The sequence below is a fragment of the Pyrus communis genome, chromosome 3 (assembly GCF_041283825.1).
Source record: "Pyrus communis isolate YQ-2024b chromosome 3, ASM4128382v1, whole genome shotgun sequence".
NCBI classification, from domain to species: Eukaryota; Viridiplantae; Streptophyta; class Magnoliopsida; order Rosales; family Rosaceae; genus Pyrus; species Pyrus communis.
This window is the reverse complement of record NC_142567.1, coordinates 28,881,643-28,894,971: the sequence shown is the minus strand read 5'-3', so window position 1 is coordinate 28,894,971 and position 13,329 is coordinate 28,881,643. Positions and strand designations below refer to the sequence as shown.

At 37.0% G+C, this 13,329-nt stretch overlaps 3 protein-coding genes across 6 annotated transcripts; 1 reads left to right on the top strand and 2 right to left on the bottom strand.

Annotated features, from left to right (window-relative positions):
- On the top strand, window positions 1-2,831 carry LOC148698282 (uncharacterized). The gene is made up of 2 exons (XM_068453878.2): window positions 1-228; window positions 2,078-2,831. The coding sequence occupies exon 2, from the start codon at window positions 2,098-2,100 to the stop codon at window positions 2,653-2,655; it is 558 nt and encodes a 185-aa protein (XP_068309979.2). The 5' UTR covers window positions 1-228; window positions 2,078-2,097; the 3' UTR covers window positions 2,656-2,831.
- A 256-nt stretch (window positions 2,832-3,087) lies between these two features.
- LOC137714743 (zinc finger A20 and AN1 domain-containing stress-associated protein 8) lies at window positions 3,088-5,407 on the bottom strand. Of its 4 annotated transcripts, none has more exons than XM_068453880.2 (3): window positions 5,279-5,407; window positions 5,058-5,129; window positions 3,088-4,014 (listed from the first exon to the last, which is right to left on the bottom strand). In XM_068453880.2, the coding sequence occupies exon 3, from the start codon at window positions 3,984-3,986 to the stop codon at window positions 3,468-3,470; it is 519 nt and encodes a 172-aa protein (XP_068309981.1). In that variant the 5' UTR covers window positions 3,987-4,014; window positions 5,058-5,129; window positions 5,279-5,407; the 3' UTR covers window positions 3,088-3,467. The 4 variants fall into 4 exon arrangements, with proteins under 4 accessions (XP_068309981.1, XP_068309984.1, XP_068309983.1 ...); XM_068453883.2 differs by having other exon boundaries at window positions 3,088-3,999; XM_068453882.2 differs by having other exon boundaries at window positions 3,088-3,999; window positions 5,092-5,129; window positions 5,279-5,402.
- Window positions 5,408-9,902: 4,495 nt separating this feature from the next.
- LOC137716621 (uncharacterized) lies at window positions 9,903-13,079 on the bottom strand. The gene has a single exon (XM_088691757.1). The coding sequence runs from the start codon at window positions 10,388-10,390 to the stop codon at window positions 10,016-10,018; it is 375 nt and encodes a 124-aa protein (XP_088547883.1). The 5' UTR covers window positions 10,391-13,079; the 3' UTR covers window positions 9,903-10,015.
- Between the last annotated feature and the right edge of the window lie 250 nt (window positions 13,080-13,329).

Below are 13,329 nucleotides of genomic sequence, written 5' to 3'. Positions count from 1 at the left end.
ATAAAAATAAATAAATAGAAAAACCACAAATTTAGAGCGGGGAGTGCGAAATACTACGATGCTAGAAATCCATTAACCGCTTCCCCAAGAAATGGAAGAACCATTAATTTAAAGAGGAGGGCAATTCGTACAGGCACAAGAAAAAAGCGATCCATCAATCGCTTCGTCGAAATTTGATAAATAGATATTTAATATTGTGTTTAGGCTTTCATTAATTTCACCGTTGAGGTAAGCTCTCTGCTGAAAGCTTCTAATTCATCCTTTATTTCTTTTTTCATCTGGGTCTTTTTTTGCTAGATTTATGTATTTTTTTCCTGTGAATTCGAACTGAAATTGGAAGTACTGATTTAGGAGAAACAAATTGATTAATTTTTTATATGCGTGTATATGTTGGTCCTGTTCTTGATTTGTTGTGTTTTTTTTTTCTTTTTTTAGCTGTTACTGCGGTGAAAAAAGTTCATAGATTTCTGATTCTGAAGGACCCTTTGTGAATTTTATCTGAATTTGAATATTTTTTTTTATCTGTGATATGTTGTTTATGTGGTGAAAAAATAGGATGGCTTTATATTTTTTTCATGAGACTTAATTTGTGTTTAATATTACAAAGAAGTGTTGAGGAATTTTGAGATTAGGGTAAGTTTTTAGGAATTGCTTTGGAGCTAAAGGTTGTTGCTTGAGAAATTAATAAGCTTTTCTGAGACCAGGTTTTGGGTTTTGAATTCTGCCCTTTTCTTCGTAGGAGTTTAAGATTAGGGTCAATGGTTTTGCCTAGGGAAAAACTTGATTTGTGGGTGAGATAGTATTTGATTTTGTGGGATGTTCACCTTGCTTCGACGATGAATGTTAAAGCGTGGTGTTATGTTAAAAGTAGGACGCTGGTGCAAAGAATATTAATTTGTTTGTAGTGAATAAAAGCCGGTGGTGCTGCTTTTTCTCCAGCTATAACTGCCTGATTCTTGTAGTTTTCAGCTTGGTAGTATATTTGCTTATGATGCCCATATGTAGGCAAGTTTGTAATGTTCATCGTGGTCTTGAAATTCTGGTACAACCCTCAGTTTTTTCTGTCTTGCATTCTTCACAGAATCAAAAGTTTGTTTTGCTCTTTTCAGATCCTTTAATTCTTATAGTTTTTTTTAGAAGAATTGTAGCACCAACTTTTGCATCGTTAGTTGGCATTCCTCCTTGATGCATATCTATGTAGTATTTCTGCATTTGCTTTTAGCTCTAGAGATGTGCATCAAGGAAGATGGTAGTCTAATAATGGCGTAGAGCAAGTGTCACATATTTGTAAAAGCTTTACAATCATTTACCATTAAGAGTGTAAAGGAATGCATAATGTAAGCGAAGTGTCTGCCGTAACAATTCTAATAGGAGTTATTAACCTAAAATAGGAGCCTTTAACTAGTGAAAAGTCTAGATGAGGAGCAATCCAGAAAGTCTTGTTGTCGTTTTTCGTTGGTTAGTCATTTAACGGCATTGGACATCATCTATCCATGTATTTATAGTTCTACCCAGTAATCCATACGAATTTTAACTTTATAGTCTATCTCTGATCTAGCATTTGATATTTTTAGAAGTTTCTGGTGTCAGAATATTGTTCTTCTGTCACCGTAAGAATGAACATCAAGCAAAAATGGGTTATTGTAGTTACATTCTCTGGTAGCTGTTTTTCTAGTGGGTTTAGAAATGACCACATAGTAGAAATTAATTCGGTGTAAATTTTGAAGAAACTCCCACATTAAGAGCGTTGTCATCATGTAGTCCCAGCCTAATTTTGATTGGTGTTTCCCAATTGCATGATTGGTATTTTTTTTTTTTTGTTGTGGTCTGAATACTCCTATATACAGGCTTCATTCACTGCCCAAACTGTCATTGATTCGAAATTGTGCAGTCAAATTGATTGCAGTCAGGTGCATTGGCTATGATAACCTAAATTCTTAGCTTACGCTCTCTCATTTCATTTATGATATTTCACTAGCTGAAATTTTCTACTATGTATCACTATGTTTGAGAAGTTGAACCATATTTTACGATCTTACTCTTTTTTCTGGGAACTGATATAATGTTCTCTTATCAGGACACCAAGTGACAAAAGAGATGGTGAAGGCATACAAGCAAGAGTACACATACAAGCACCCATGGGACCGGGTGACTTCTGCATCATGGAAAAAATTTGCTGATGCTGAAAACAAACGCACACTTTCACATATCCTTGAAGTTGACACTCTGAACCACAAACTTGATACCAGCACAGGAAAGCTTTACACCACACGTGCTATCACTGTCCATGCGCCAGGACCATGGTTTGTCCGCAAAATTGTTCGCCAGGACGTCTGCCACTGCGTCGAGTCAACAGTTGTGGATGCGCAAGCACGATCAATGCAACTCACCACCAATAATATTAGCCTTGAAAAGTTCATAGAGGTGGAGGAGAAAATCAGGTATGATCCCCACCCAGAGAACCCAAATGGCTGGACATTATGCCGACAGGAGACTAGCATTCGAATCAAGCCATTATCAGCATTGGCATCGATGGCGGAAAAGGTTGAACAACGATGTGCTGAGAAGTTTGTGCAGAACAGTGCCAAGGGCAGAGAGGTCATGGAGAGGATATGCAAGTATCTTGAAGCTGAATCTAAAGGGATTTCTATCTAACCCGGACTGGACTTTTATAGTGTTAGATCATAGGGCTTGTGAACCCTCTCAAAGTAGAAAATAATAGAAGCTGGAAAGAGTGCAGAACCGTGAACTATTTTTTAACCCCTGAATCTCTCGTCTGTCGAAATTTTGATACAGAATGCATCAGTTTTGCATTATACGTAGTTCATCTATTGTGCTCCCTTGTGTTGGATACTTGCCCAGTTCCATCTATATCCTTGTGCACAATCCAAAAGTTTCTAATTGCCCTGTTTGAGGGAGCAGTTGAACACGAAACCTCGAGTGCAAAAACCGTGCTAAAACTCCATTGCAGTTACTAACTCCCTTTTTCGGCCCTTTTTTCTCTATGAAAACGGTTATATTTTGAGTTCTGAAACTGATAAAACCATATGGAAACCTAAATATTTAGGAATATACATGAAAATACGATGGACCAGAAAGGGTGGGTAAATAGATTTATGCATGGAAACCGCATCAATACTTTACAATACAAGATCCAGTGACATGTAATAGAAGAAAGAAATGCGATATAAACAGCGCGTGGACACATTACGAAGATTAACCCCAACCATGTCCACCAAACCGGCACAGAGTACAACTTAAAAAGACACGAGGCAACACAGAAAGTTCTCCCAATCACAACAAATAGAGAGTTCTTCAGAGTGCAGAGATGCCTAGATCGCCTTGGCACCCCCGTAGGTATTAACATTATTAAACGGCAAGTGCTAAGATACCGCTGCAAACTCTGAAGCCATCTCGTGGATGAAAACAAGCATCAATTTCGAAAATGAAACTTCACCGCATCAGGCTTAGATTTTATCGAGCTTCTCAGCTTTTACGACAGGGTTGGCTTTCGCAATAGCATCGCGTCCAGCAGTGCGATAATCATAAGGGCAGTCATGTTTGTCTGAATAACGATGTACTGCACAAAAAAGGTGACCACACCGACAATTGAACCCTGTTAATCCAACCCGCTTGTTGCAAGTGTTGCAACGTTTTGGGCCCTCCGGCTTTGGCTCACCAGACGACCCTGAACCAAAGGAAAATGATGGTTGCGAAGAGAGAGTTTTTGGCTCCACTGGATGGGGTTGAACATCCACAGTAGCAGCCGCAACAACAGGCTCATTTGCACTGATGCTTGATGTTCCGTTGACTATGCTTCCAAAGGATGATGCAGCAAGCTTCGCCTGCTCCTGTTTCAGCATCATATCCTTGTGACACTTGGAACACATATTCATAGTAGCCGCGCTTCCGAAAAACCCACAATTGTTTACACACAAAATAGGACCTTCAGGGGCAGCTTGACATCCAGTCTCCTCGTGCTCCATTTTTTTAACTTACCTGCAAAGAGAACACCTGAAAACTAACAATTAATGGGGAACAGCTTATTAAGAGTGAAAACTTACAAGTCCACCACACACACGCAACCAAAACAACAAACACATGAAAACTCAGCAAACACACCACTTATAACGAAAATAATGCTCGTGGTGTAATTTAATGCTGGTATATAAGCAATGAAAATACTAATTTTTTGTTTGAAAGGAAAAAGTTGTTAAGACTGCATACGATTCCATGTTACTTAATATCAAAGAATGTGAAGTCAGGGTGTTTCATTATCTTTATAATTTGCACACAACAACTCATCTTTGAACAGAAAACGTTTAGATTGCAATCCAGAAAACCCGTAGAATATCACTAACAACATCCAAAGATGTTAAACCTGCAAAAGGCTAATTGAATTTGCATCATATGAACATATGCTTGTAAATTCAATAAGACATAAAAATAGAAAACCGCTAATTGAGCTATAAAAATCAGAAGTGAAATCTTTATTATAATACACGAACAGACATTTGTCATGCCAACAAGTATAGTAGTCAAGCTACATAAACACCTATCAACCAACTGACAGAAATTACTACAAAAAATAAAATCTAATATTATAGACCACCTGATTTGTGCCAAAGTTCAAACTCAACCCCAGATTTATGGCCAATTAGCAATTACAATCTACCTAATACCAGACCTTTGACTCGCAAACTTTAACTAATCATTCATCCAAATAAATAATCCACACCCAAATTGCAAATTTGCAGAAAACCCATCAAAAGCACCTGGAATCAACAAAAACTGGGTAATCAACACAAAAATCCCCAAATCCCAAATTTACAGAGAACCCCTAAAATACACTTCAAATCTACAAAAACCCAAACTTGGTCAGCTATACAAGCACACATAACATATACACATGCATACATCCAAAATTGCAAATTTGCAGAGAACCCTAAAAACACTAAAAATCAACAGAAAAAAAAACCCCCAAACGTGGTCAGCTATACAAGCGCGCACACACACACACACATATATATATATATACACATACACAGAAACCCTACCCTGTTAAAACAAATCTCTTGAAATTGAACCTACCAATTCCCGAGCTCAGAATCGCATCGGACACGAAGTCCCTGTTCACAAAAAAACCAAGAATTATAATCAGAGAGTCAGCAACCGAATACGAAGATCGAAGGAAGCCCTCGATCAAAAGCAGAAAAATTGAACCAAACACAAAGAAATCAAGCAGTAATCAAAATTAGGGGATTTTCAAAACCCTAACCCTAGCAGATTTTGGATCGCCCGAGGAGAGAGAAAGCGAGAGCCAGCAAGGGAGAGAGAGTCGCGTTTTGCTATTTTTCCTGTGCGACGCTCCCGTGCAATTTAACAACGACAGTTCTATTATGAGGCCGACGTGGCGGTTTCCTATTGGCGGGAGGTCTTACCTCCGTTGGCCTGAAATTCCTCTTTTGTCCCTTTTCCGAGGTGCTAATAACGGTTTTGGAAAAGGCAGGAAAGTATGGTGGTGAGGTTAGGTGTAGTGGTCGGTTAATCACAATGGTAATGTCTGAGATTTTCTTTTCCAAGTCAAAATCAATAATATGGTTGTAGATTTTTTGGTTGGATACCAAACACAATTTAGATTTGATAACATGAGTATGTCGAGAGCAAGGTTCGAAAAAACACTAGTGGAGCGACTAAAAGAGTTTATGCGGATTTTTTTAATATAGTTTTTATTATATAGCAATCAAAACATATAAATACGTATTACAATTGATTGAATACATAAAATAAAATATGTATTCAGAGTTATTTTATAAGAAAGAAAGTCTAAAGTTCTTTTAAAAGAAATTTTTTCAAATTCTTAACCTAAAAAAAAATAAAGCATTGAATCGCCTACGATCCTACCTAATTATCTCATGAAGTTTTCATCGATTTTCTAAACGCCTAGGCTTAGTCAGGCGCCCAGCCTCTGACTAGTGCATGGGTGGTCACTCAAACCGCTTTTTGAAACAGTGGTCCAGAGTAAGAATTTGTATTTGCAATGAAAAAAATATACTAGTCATTCACGAATTTAATTATAATGTAAACATGTCTTTTCGATTGGTCAAAAATGTACAAATAAGAGTACATGTCAACTTGATCAATATAAAACACAAATTCATGGGTTAGATGATCACGAGTTTAATAGAGGCTTATGAAAAAGTATATTAGAGATTTTAAGAAATAATGTTGTCTTGATGAAATTATTTCCTACTGGCAATATACCTTAAACTAATCTACATGGCAGGAGTAAAGATTCGAGCTCTAAGCAATGTGACTACAACTGCATGTGCTGTTGCAACGACCAATTTAATTTCAATAGATTTATTATTTCTAGGAGAAAACTTAACAATTCTTAAGCAATTTTGATGATAGATTGAAAATTAAACATAACATATATAGTTGGAAAATTGCACACAAACTTTATAGTTTAACTTCCATTTGGTTGCTTATCTTTTACTCTCAATCAAACTATGAACTGCATATATATGATGGGTGACACCTCAACCACATATATTATGGTAGTGATGATGATACATATGGAACCTCAAATTGCAAGCAAACACTGCCTTTACAAATTTTGAACATAAAAAGGTTTGCAAACCAGTCACTAATGAGTTCTATTTTTTTCCCTTTGCTTTTGCCTCAAATATTCTCTCTTTTTTATACTTTAAAACCTCATTTGTGTTTGATTTAAAGCATGTCTTTCAGCCATCACTTTCTTTCTTTCAGGTCTTGTCTAGCTAATCTTTAAGCAGTACTGCTGTCTTGATTACTGTTAGTCATATGGTTTCTTCATGATTCATTTTTATTCGACTTGCATGCTTCTCTCTTGTGCTTCGATTATTCGAAGGTGGTTCATGGAACTACGAATGATAATTTGGTATCAAAGATGGAAGTGACGCGGTTGTAGAAGAGGTGTTAAATGGCACAAACCCTGTTTAGCACAACTTTTGGGCTCGGAGTCAGATTTTGAAAATTTCTCTCACAATCCTTGGTATTCCAGAATTCTTTTCCAAGGGTCACTGTTCGTAATCCCTAATCCATAAGTTCCTCTGTGTCACGAAGATTATAAGTAATAGAGCAAATTGGGGGAGGATTTTTTGGAACTGGTTTCTTGTTCTTCACAAATTTGAGAAAAGGAGGTAAGAAAATCATATGGAAGTTTTTTCTTTTCTTCGTTATTGTGTTCCTTCTTGCAGATGAATTAGATAGCAAATCAAAATTACACAAATATTGTTCAGTGCAAAGATTCATGGGTGTAAAAAAAAGGTAACAATTTGCTAAGCATATGTTATTCTTTCAGAAATTTCTGCAACCTCCATTTAATTCAGAAATGTCTTCTTCCAGATTAGATAGTTAAAACTAGATAAGATCTATAGAACATTTTTTTCTGGCCCGGCTAGTGCTATCTGTCGATTACCTCCACCCGAAATAAGATCTATGGGAACATTTTTTTCTGCAACCTGCTTTGTGCTTGCATTGGATTCTTTGGTTAAAATACATTTGGATCATATCATTAACTTAGCTGCAATCTTTTAATTGGAAAAATCTCATACTTCTTTGATATAAGGAAGAGATAATTCTTCGGAGAAGATCATTTGTTGAAGGAAGCGATCGAAACACATGCCTTACCGAAGAAACCAAGACCGGCTTTCTACAAACACCATTCACCCCTTTAAGACAAAACATTATTAGGATTCATGCTAAGTAAAGCATGGCCAACCTTCCATTGTTATCCTCTCTACGCAAAGTCCAACTCGTTGCATTAGGCAAGTATGTGGACTTGCCCAATATTGCAAAATTTGATCTGAATTCGCTTATATGTATTTTCCAAATACATGTGTCATTGGTCAAGAGAGCTTCTTAGAAAAACCCTACAGCAATAAATCAGATATACGATCTCTAGGTTACGAAATTTCCATTGGCGTGGTTTTAGTTAATTTAGTTGAGCATAGCAAATTTGTAAATTTAATCGACCTTCCTGCGAATGAAAGTCTGGTTTTATAAGAGCTCGTTGCAGTTAGCTTCACATTTATTTGTTTGTATAAAAGCATAAACATAAAGTGACACTTCCATGTCATAGAAAAGTTGCAGAAGAAGAAGATGATCTTAGTTTTCTCTGGTGGAATCTCATCAATTAATTCACATGATCAGCTGTTGATCACCTCCTGCATTTCTCCATTCCCAATTTCTTTTCATATTATTTTGAATTGGCAATAAAATAAAACACGAAACTATCCTTTTATTTACATGATTAAATGAATAAGTTGTTGATATAGTATCAATAAGCCGTCAATAACATTAGTAAATGCAAGTCAATAGAAGAAGATATCATTGTGTTTATCGATATACATCCACATTATCTATCGATACAAACTTCGTCCTTTTGACAAAAAACAAAAGTTTGATAAATAATATTTCGTGCGTGTGTATAATATTGTTAAACTGTCGATGACATTAGTAGATAGCAAGTCAATAGTAAAACGTATCATTGTATTATCGATATACATATTACACCATTATCCATCTATGCAAAGTTCATCTATTTATGTCTTGGGGATTAAGCAACGTAATCAGAATCCTAGAAAAATTGGATATATTATCCTAGATTCCCTCCTGGATAGTCTCTCGATTAATTGGAATTACTCTCCCTACAGGGATTGTGAAGATCTCTATAAATACCCTAACTTGGGCATTGATCGGGCATGTCAATCGATGAATTAATCAATCACAACTGAAGATACATCTCTCTTATATTCTCTCTATGCTTAACATAGGCTCATTCTGCATCCACGCGGTCTACGCGCAAACATATCCATGGAGAACTCATCTCTTTAACTGCCCAACATAGCCTATTTACCAAGGATGGTTCATGATGTAGCACATATCAAACCATTCTTTCTTAAAACTACACCAGCGATTTGATTCTTCTTCCCGGAGATATGTAGGCATTCTGATTTAGTTTCAACCACACCCCCCAGTTGTGTGACCATGATATCTAGACCTATAACACGTGGCACTTCAGGTGGCAAGAATGGCTGGAAAGCTTACAGCCCATGGAGCGCAGTCTGATAGCCTTAGTCCGATAGGCTAGGCTTAAGGCCTATTGAAGATACTACTTCCTAAGTAAGGAAACCCTAATTCAAGTCAAATCAGGATATATTGAGGATTAGGCAACGTAATCATAATCCTAGTAGAATTAGATATCTCCTAGATAATCTCCCAATTTAATGGAGATTACTTTCCCTGCAAAGACTCTTAAGATCTCTATAAACACCCTAGCTTGGGTATTTATCTAACAAATTCTTTAAGGATCCAAGACTTTATCCAGCCTCCCCTTTGACTCTGAGACGATACTTCATCTTCTCTAGACGACTACAACATAAATGTTCTCTCTGCACCTGGTAGATGCTCATCTTGCATACACACCGCTGTCACGCGAAAACATGTCCATGGATAATTATCTCCTTAACACCCTATCATAGGCTATTCGTTAAGGATGGTTCACGATGTATTGCACATCATGCCATTCTATCTTAGAACTACACTCGTGGTCTGATTCTCCTTCCCGAAGATATGTAGAAGTTCTATTCTGATTCAAGTTTAACCTCTTATTCCCTTCGCTGAAGATCATGTGCAATTCCGACTAGATTTCGCCTACGGCTAAGGATCTGCGCGTTTTTTGTTCCAACACCAATCAACCCCATTCACCGGAGATCATGGACAATTCTAACTTCCATCCGTAGATGTGCGATAATTTTGTTCCAACATATTGCACTAATTAAACTGGTGGAATTGCAAATGAAGCAAACACATGATAAACAAAGAAAGATTAATAAACGTAGCCAAGAAGAATAATATGAGTAAATAGCGTTATAGCTTCATTTATTGGGGAACATATTATACGCACACGCCCTAATTAAAAAGATGATCAAGTACTTCTCTCGTCCTATTTTATCACTTAATTAACAATTTAGTTCAAGTAAATGGCCAAGAAGGGCAAGAGTGAAGCTCCAACCAGAGATCCAACGGCGTTCATGTTGCTTCCACTACGTGCTGGAGCAGAAGCTTCAGGGCCAGCTGCGGCCGCAGCGGTGGGGGTGCTAGCGGGGGTGGCCGCAGAGGTTGTGGCTGCAGCGGGGGTGGCTGCAGCGGTTGTGGCTGCGGCTGGGGTGGCTGCGGCGGGGGTGGCTGCGGCGCCCTTTAGAGGTTCAGCGTTGGCGGCTGCGGCGCCCTTTAGAGGTTCAGCGTTGGCGGCTGCGGCGCCTTTTACAGGTTCAGCAGCCATTGCTGCGCTTATGCAGACAACAACTACGAGGACAACCAAGGCAATATTCTTCATGGCCATTTTGTGGGTGGCGTGTGGTCGGTCGAGGGATCGAAAACACGCCTTGTAATCGGATGTTTAGAATTTAGAGTATTGTATTGATCTCGTAGTAGATTGTAGCTGTCCTGAGGAAATTAGGGAGAGCCTTGGGGGTTATATAGCTTTGGAGTTTCTAACTATGGAGGAGCATGTTGGTTATTTTTGGAATAAATCTGTTGGGTTTTGTTTGAGGTAGGGAACGGTTCTTAGGTGCGTGTGCTTTGCATGAACAACGCCGCCTATAATGGTATAACAAAATAACAAATGAAATGCCCCCCTGTATAGCTTAAATAGTTTAGAGTGTTCCCCCTACTATCGAGTTATTTTGTTTGTATCTCTATTCTTTTATTATTGATTATAAAACTTGTTTGGAATGGCTTTTAAAATGATTGAAAACACTTTTAGTGAAAATATTTTAGAACCAATCCTTAGTTATAATGCAAGTAAATCCTGAAAAAAAGTATTTAATATGCTTCTTGCGAAAACACTTCAAGTGATTTTAGAACCTAAAAATATTTTTTCTAGAAGTGCTTTCAGTAATTTTAAAAGCACTTCCAAATGAGCCTATAAAGTCTATCTCTATTCTCCCAATATAACTTGTATCTTAAAACTACGAAGAAATTAATTAAAGATGGTTTTATTGATGGAAGATATTATTGACACTCTAAAAAAATCATTTTGTACTTCTCAAATTTATTTTTCTTTCTTAAATATACAAAATTAGAAGTGCATGTCTCATAATTTGTTAAACAAACCTACATTTGAACAAAATGCACATTTATTTTTTAGTTAAGGGGATTATCTTAAAACACTCACTTAACATACCCAAACTACTCTCACACACACCCTCTTCATGTAAAGTTCTGTAGTGCAGGATACAACAGTCTTGCTCTCCTAAGATTCTTATTTTGAGGATCAAATGCATATTAGCCACAAGATTATATTAGTTTAGATCCAAAAGTTTAAAATATTTGACAACTTAATAAAACAAAACCAACTTAAAATTTATGAACCATAAAAAAAAAATATATATATATATATATATATATATACATAATAAATTCATTTTCTTGTTTTGTTTTATTAAGTTGTTAAATATTTTATGTCTTTGGATCTAAACTAATATAATCATGTGGCTAGTATGCATTTAGTCCTCACTGATTCTCAAAATGAAGACATTAGGAGAGTAGTACTCCACTACTCAGGTACAACAAACAGTGACTACATAAACCTTGTATTTTCAATACAAAACTACTAAAACAAGTTCAAGTATTCGGTTGCCTATGACATAAATTATATAAATTTGTAAAGTTCTGCCAAAATATTTTCGCGTGGCTTTACCTTGTACTTTCAGTGAGGGACTACTAAAAGAAGTTGAAATATCCATTCCTTATGACCGAAACTATAGACACATTTTGTCATCTCAACCGAAATATCTTTATGTATTGGTTGTTTTGTCTACCAAAACTGTATCGTGGTTTTTAGTTTGGCCATTAGTATGACACTGTTAAACCTGATGTAAAATGAGAAAAATATGAATCGTGCCTCATGTGGAGGGTAGGTTTAATTACTTTGTTCAAAATGAAGACATGTCTCGTGGTTTGGGGTTTGACCAATAATATGATATTGTCTGCCGAAAGATCTTCTTCGGCGTGTAATTATATGCACCTTTAGTGATTAGGGTTTACTTTGTTCTACAACGAAGGACGACAGCAAGTTTAGGAGCTTGAATAAAAACAGTCTTGAGATGTAGGTTCTTACGTTGGATTATTTGTGGTGCATGTGTATTGAGAAAACAAAGTTTATGGTCAAACCGGATTAATGATTCTTATGATGATATGGTATTCAGAAGATAGTCCATGTGATAAACAAATTAGGATTTGAACTCTTGCGGTGAAGATTGTCAGCAAATTTAACTCAAAAGTGAGATTTCTGTCAAATCTCAGTTAAGTATGGATAAAAATGTCCAACCACTCTTTATTTTTTGTTAACCTTCTTCTCTCTTCTTCTCTCTCTCTCTGTCCTCAACTCTCTGATCTCCAGGCTCTCACACATTTATTCTTTCTGTTAACATTCTTCTCTTTCTCTTTCTAAATTTCGTCTCCGTCCATGGATTGATGTGCGCAAATTTAATTCTAACATATAGTACTAATTAAAATAGTGGAATTGCAAAATGAAGCAAACAGATAATAAAACAAAGAAAGATTAATAAACTTAGCCAAGAAGAATAATATGAGTAAGTAGCGTTATAGCTTCATTTATTGGGGAATATGTTACACGTACATCCTTTTTGATCAAGTACTTCTCTCATCCTTTTTGATCACTTGATTAACAATTTAGTTCAAGTAAATGGCCAAGAAGGACAACAGTGAAGCTCCAACCAAAGATCCAACGGCGTTCATGCTACTTCCATTAGGTGCTGGAGTAGAAGCTTCAGGGCCAGCTGTGGCTGCAGCGGCAGGGGTGGCTGCAGCGGGGGTGGCTGCAGAGGTGGTGGCTGCGGCACCCTTTACAGGTGCAGCGGCCATTGCTGCGCTGATGCAGACGGCAACTACGAGGACAACCAAGGCGATCTTCTTCATGGCCATTTTGCGAGCGGCGTGTGGTCGGTCAATGAATCGAAAACACGCCTTGCAATTGGAATGTTAAGAGGCTTGTAGAAGTTTGTAGCTGTCCTGAGGAATATAGGAGGGCAGTGGGAGGTATATATAGCTTTCTATGGAGGAGGATTTTGTTATTTTTGGGATGAAATCTGTTGGATGTTGTTTGAGGTTTGGAAGGGTTAGTACGTACGTGTATGGTTTTGCATGAACAATGCCTACATGCATGGGTATAACAAACTAACAAATTAATTAAGTAATAAATACCAAGAATATAGGAGGATATGACCAATATTTATACCTATTTTGTACCATTGTATG

What these genes read in the sequence shown, in the direction of transcription:
- LOC148698282 (XM_068453878.2), top strand. Translation starts at nt 2,098, where the DNA reads ATGGTGAAGGCATACAAGCAAGAGTACACATACAAGCACCCATGGGAC.
- LOC137714743 (XM_068453880.2), bottom strand. Translation starts at nt 3,986, where the DNA reads ATGGAGCACGAGGAGACTGGATGTCAAGCTGCCCCTGAAGGTCCTATT.
- LOC137716621 (XM_088691757.1), bottom strand. Translation starts at nt 10,390, where the DNA reads ATGGCCATGAAGAATATTGCCTTGGTTGTCCTCGTAGTTGTTGTCTGC.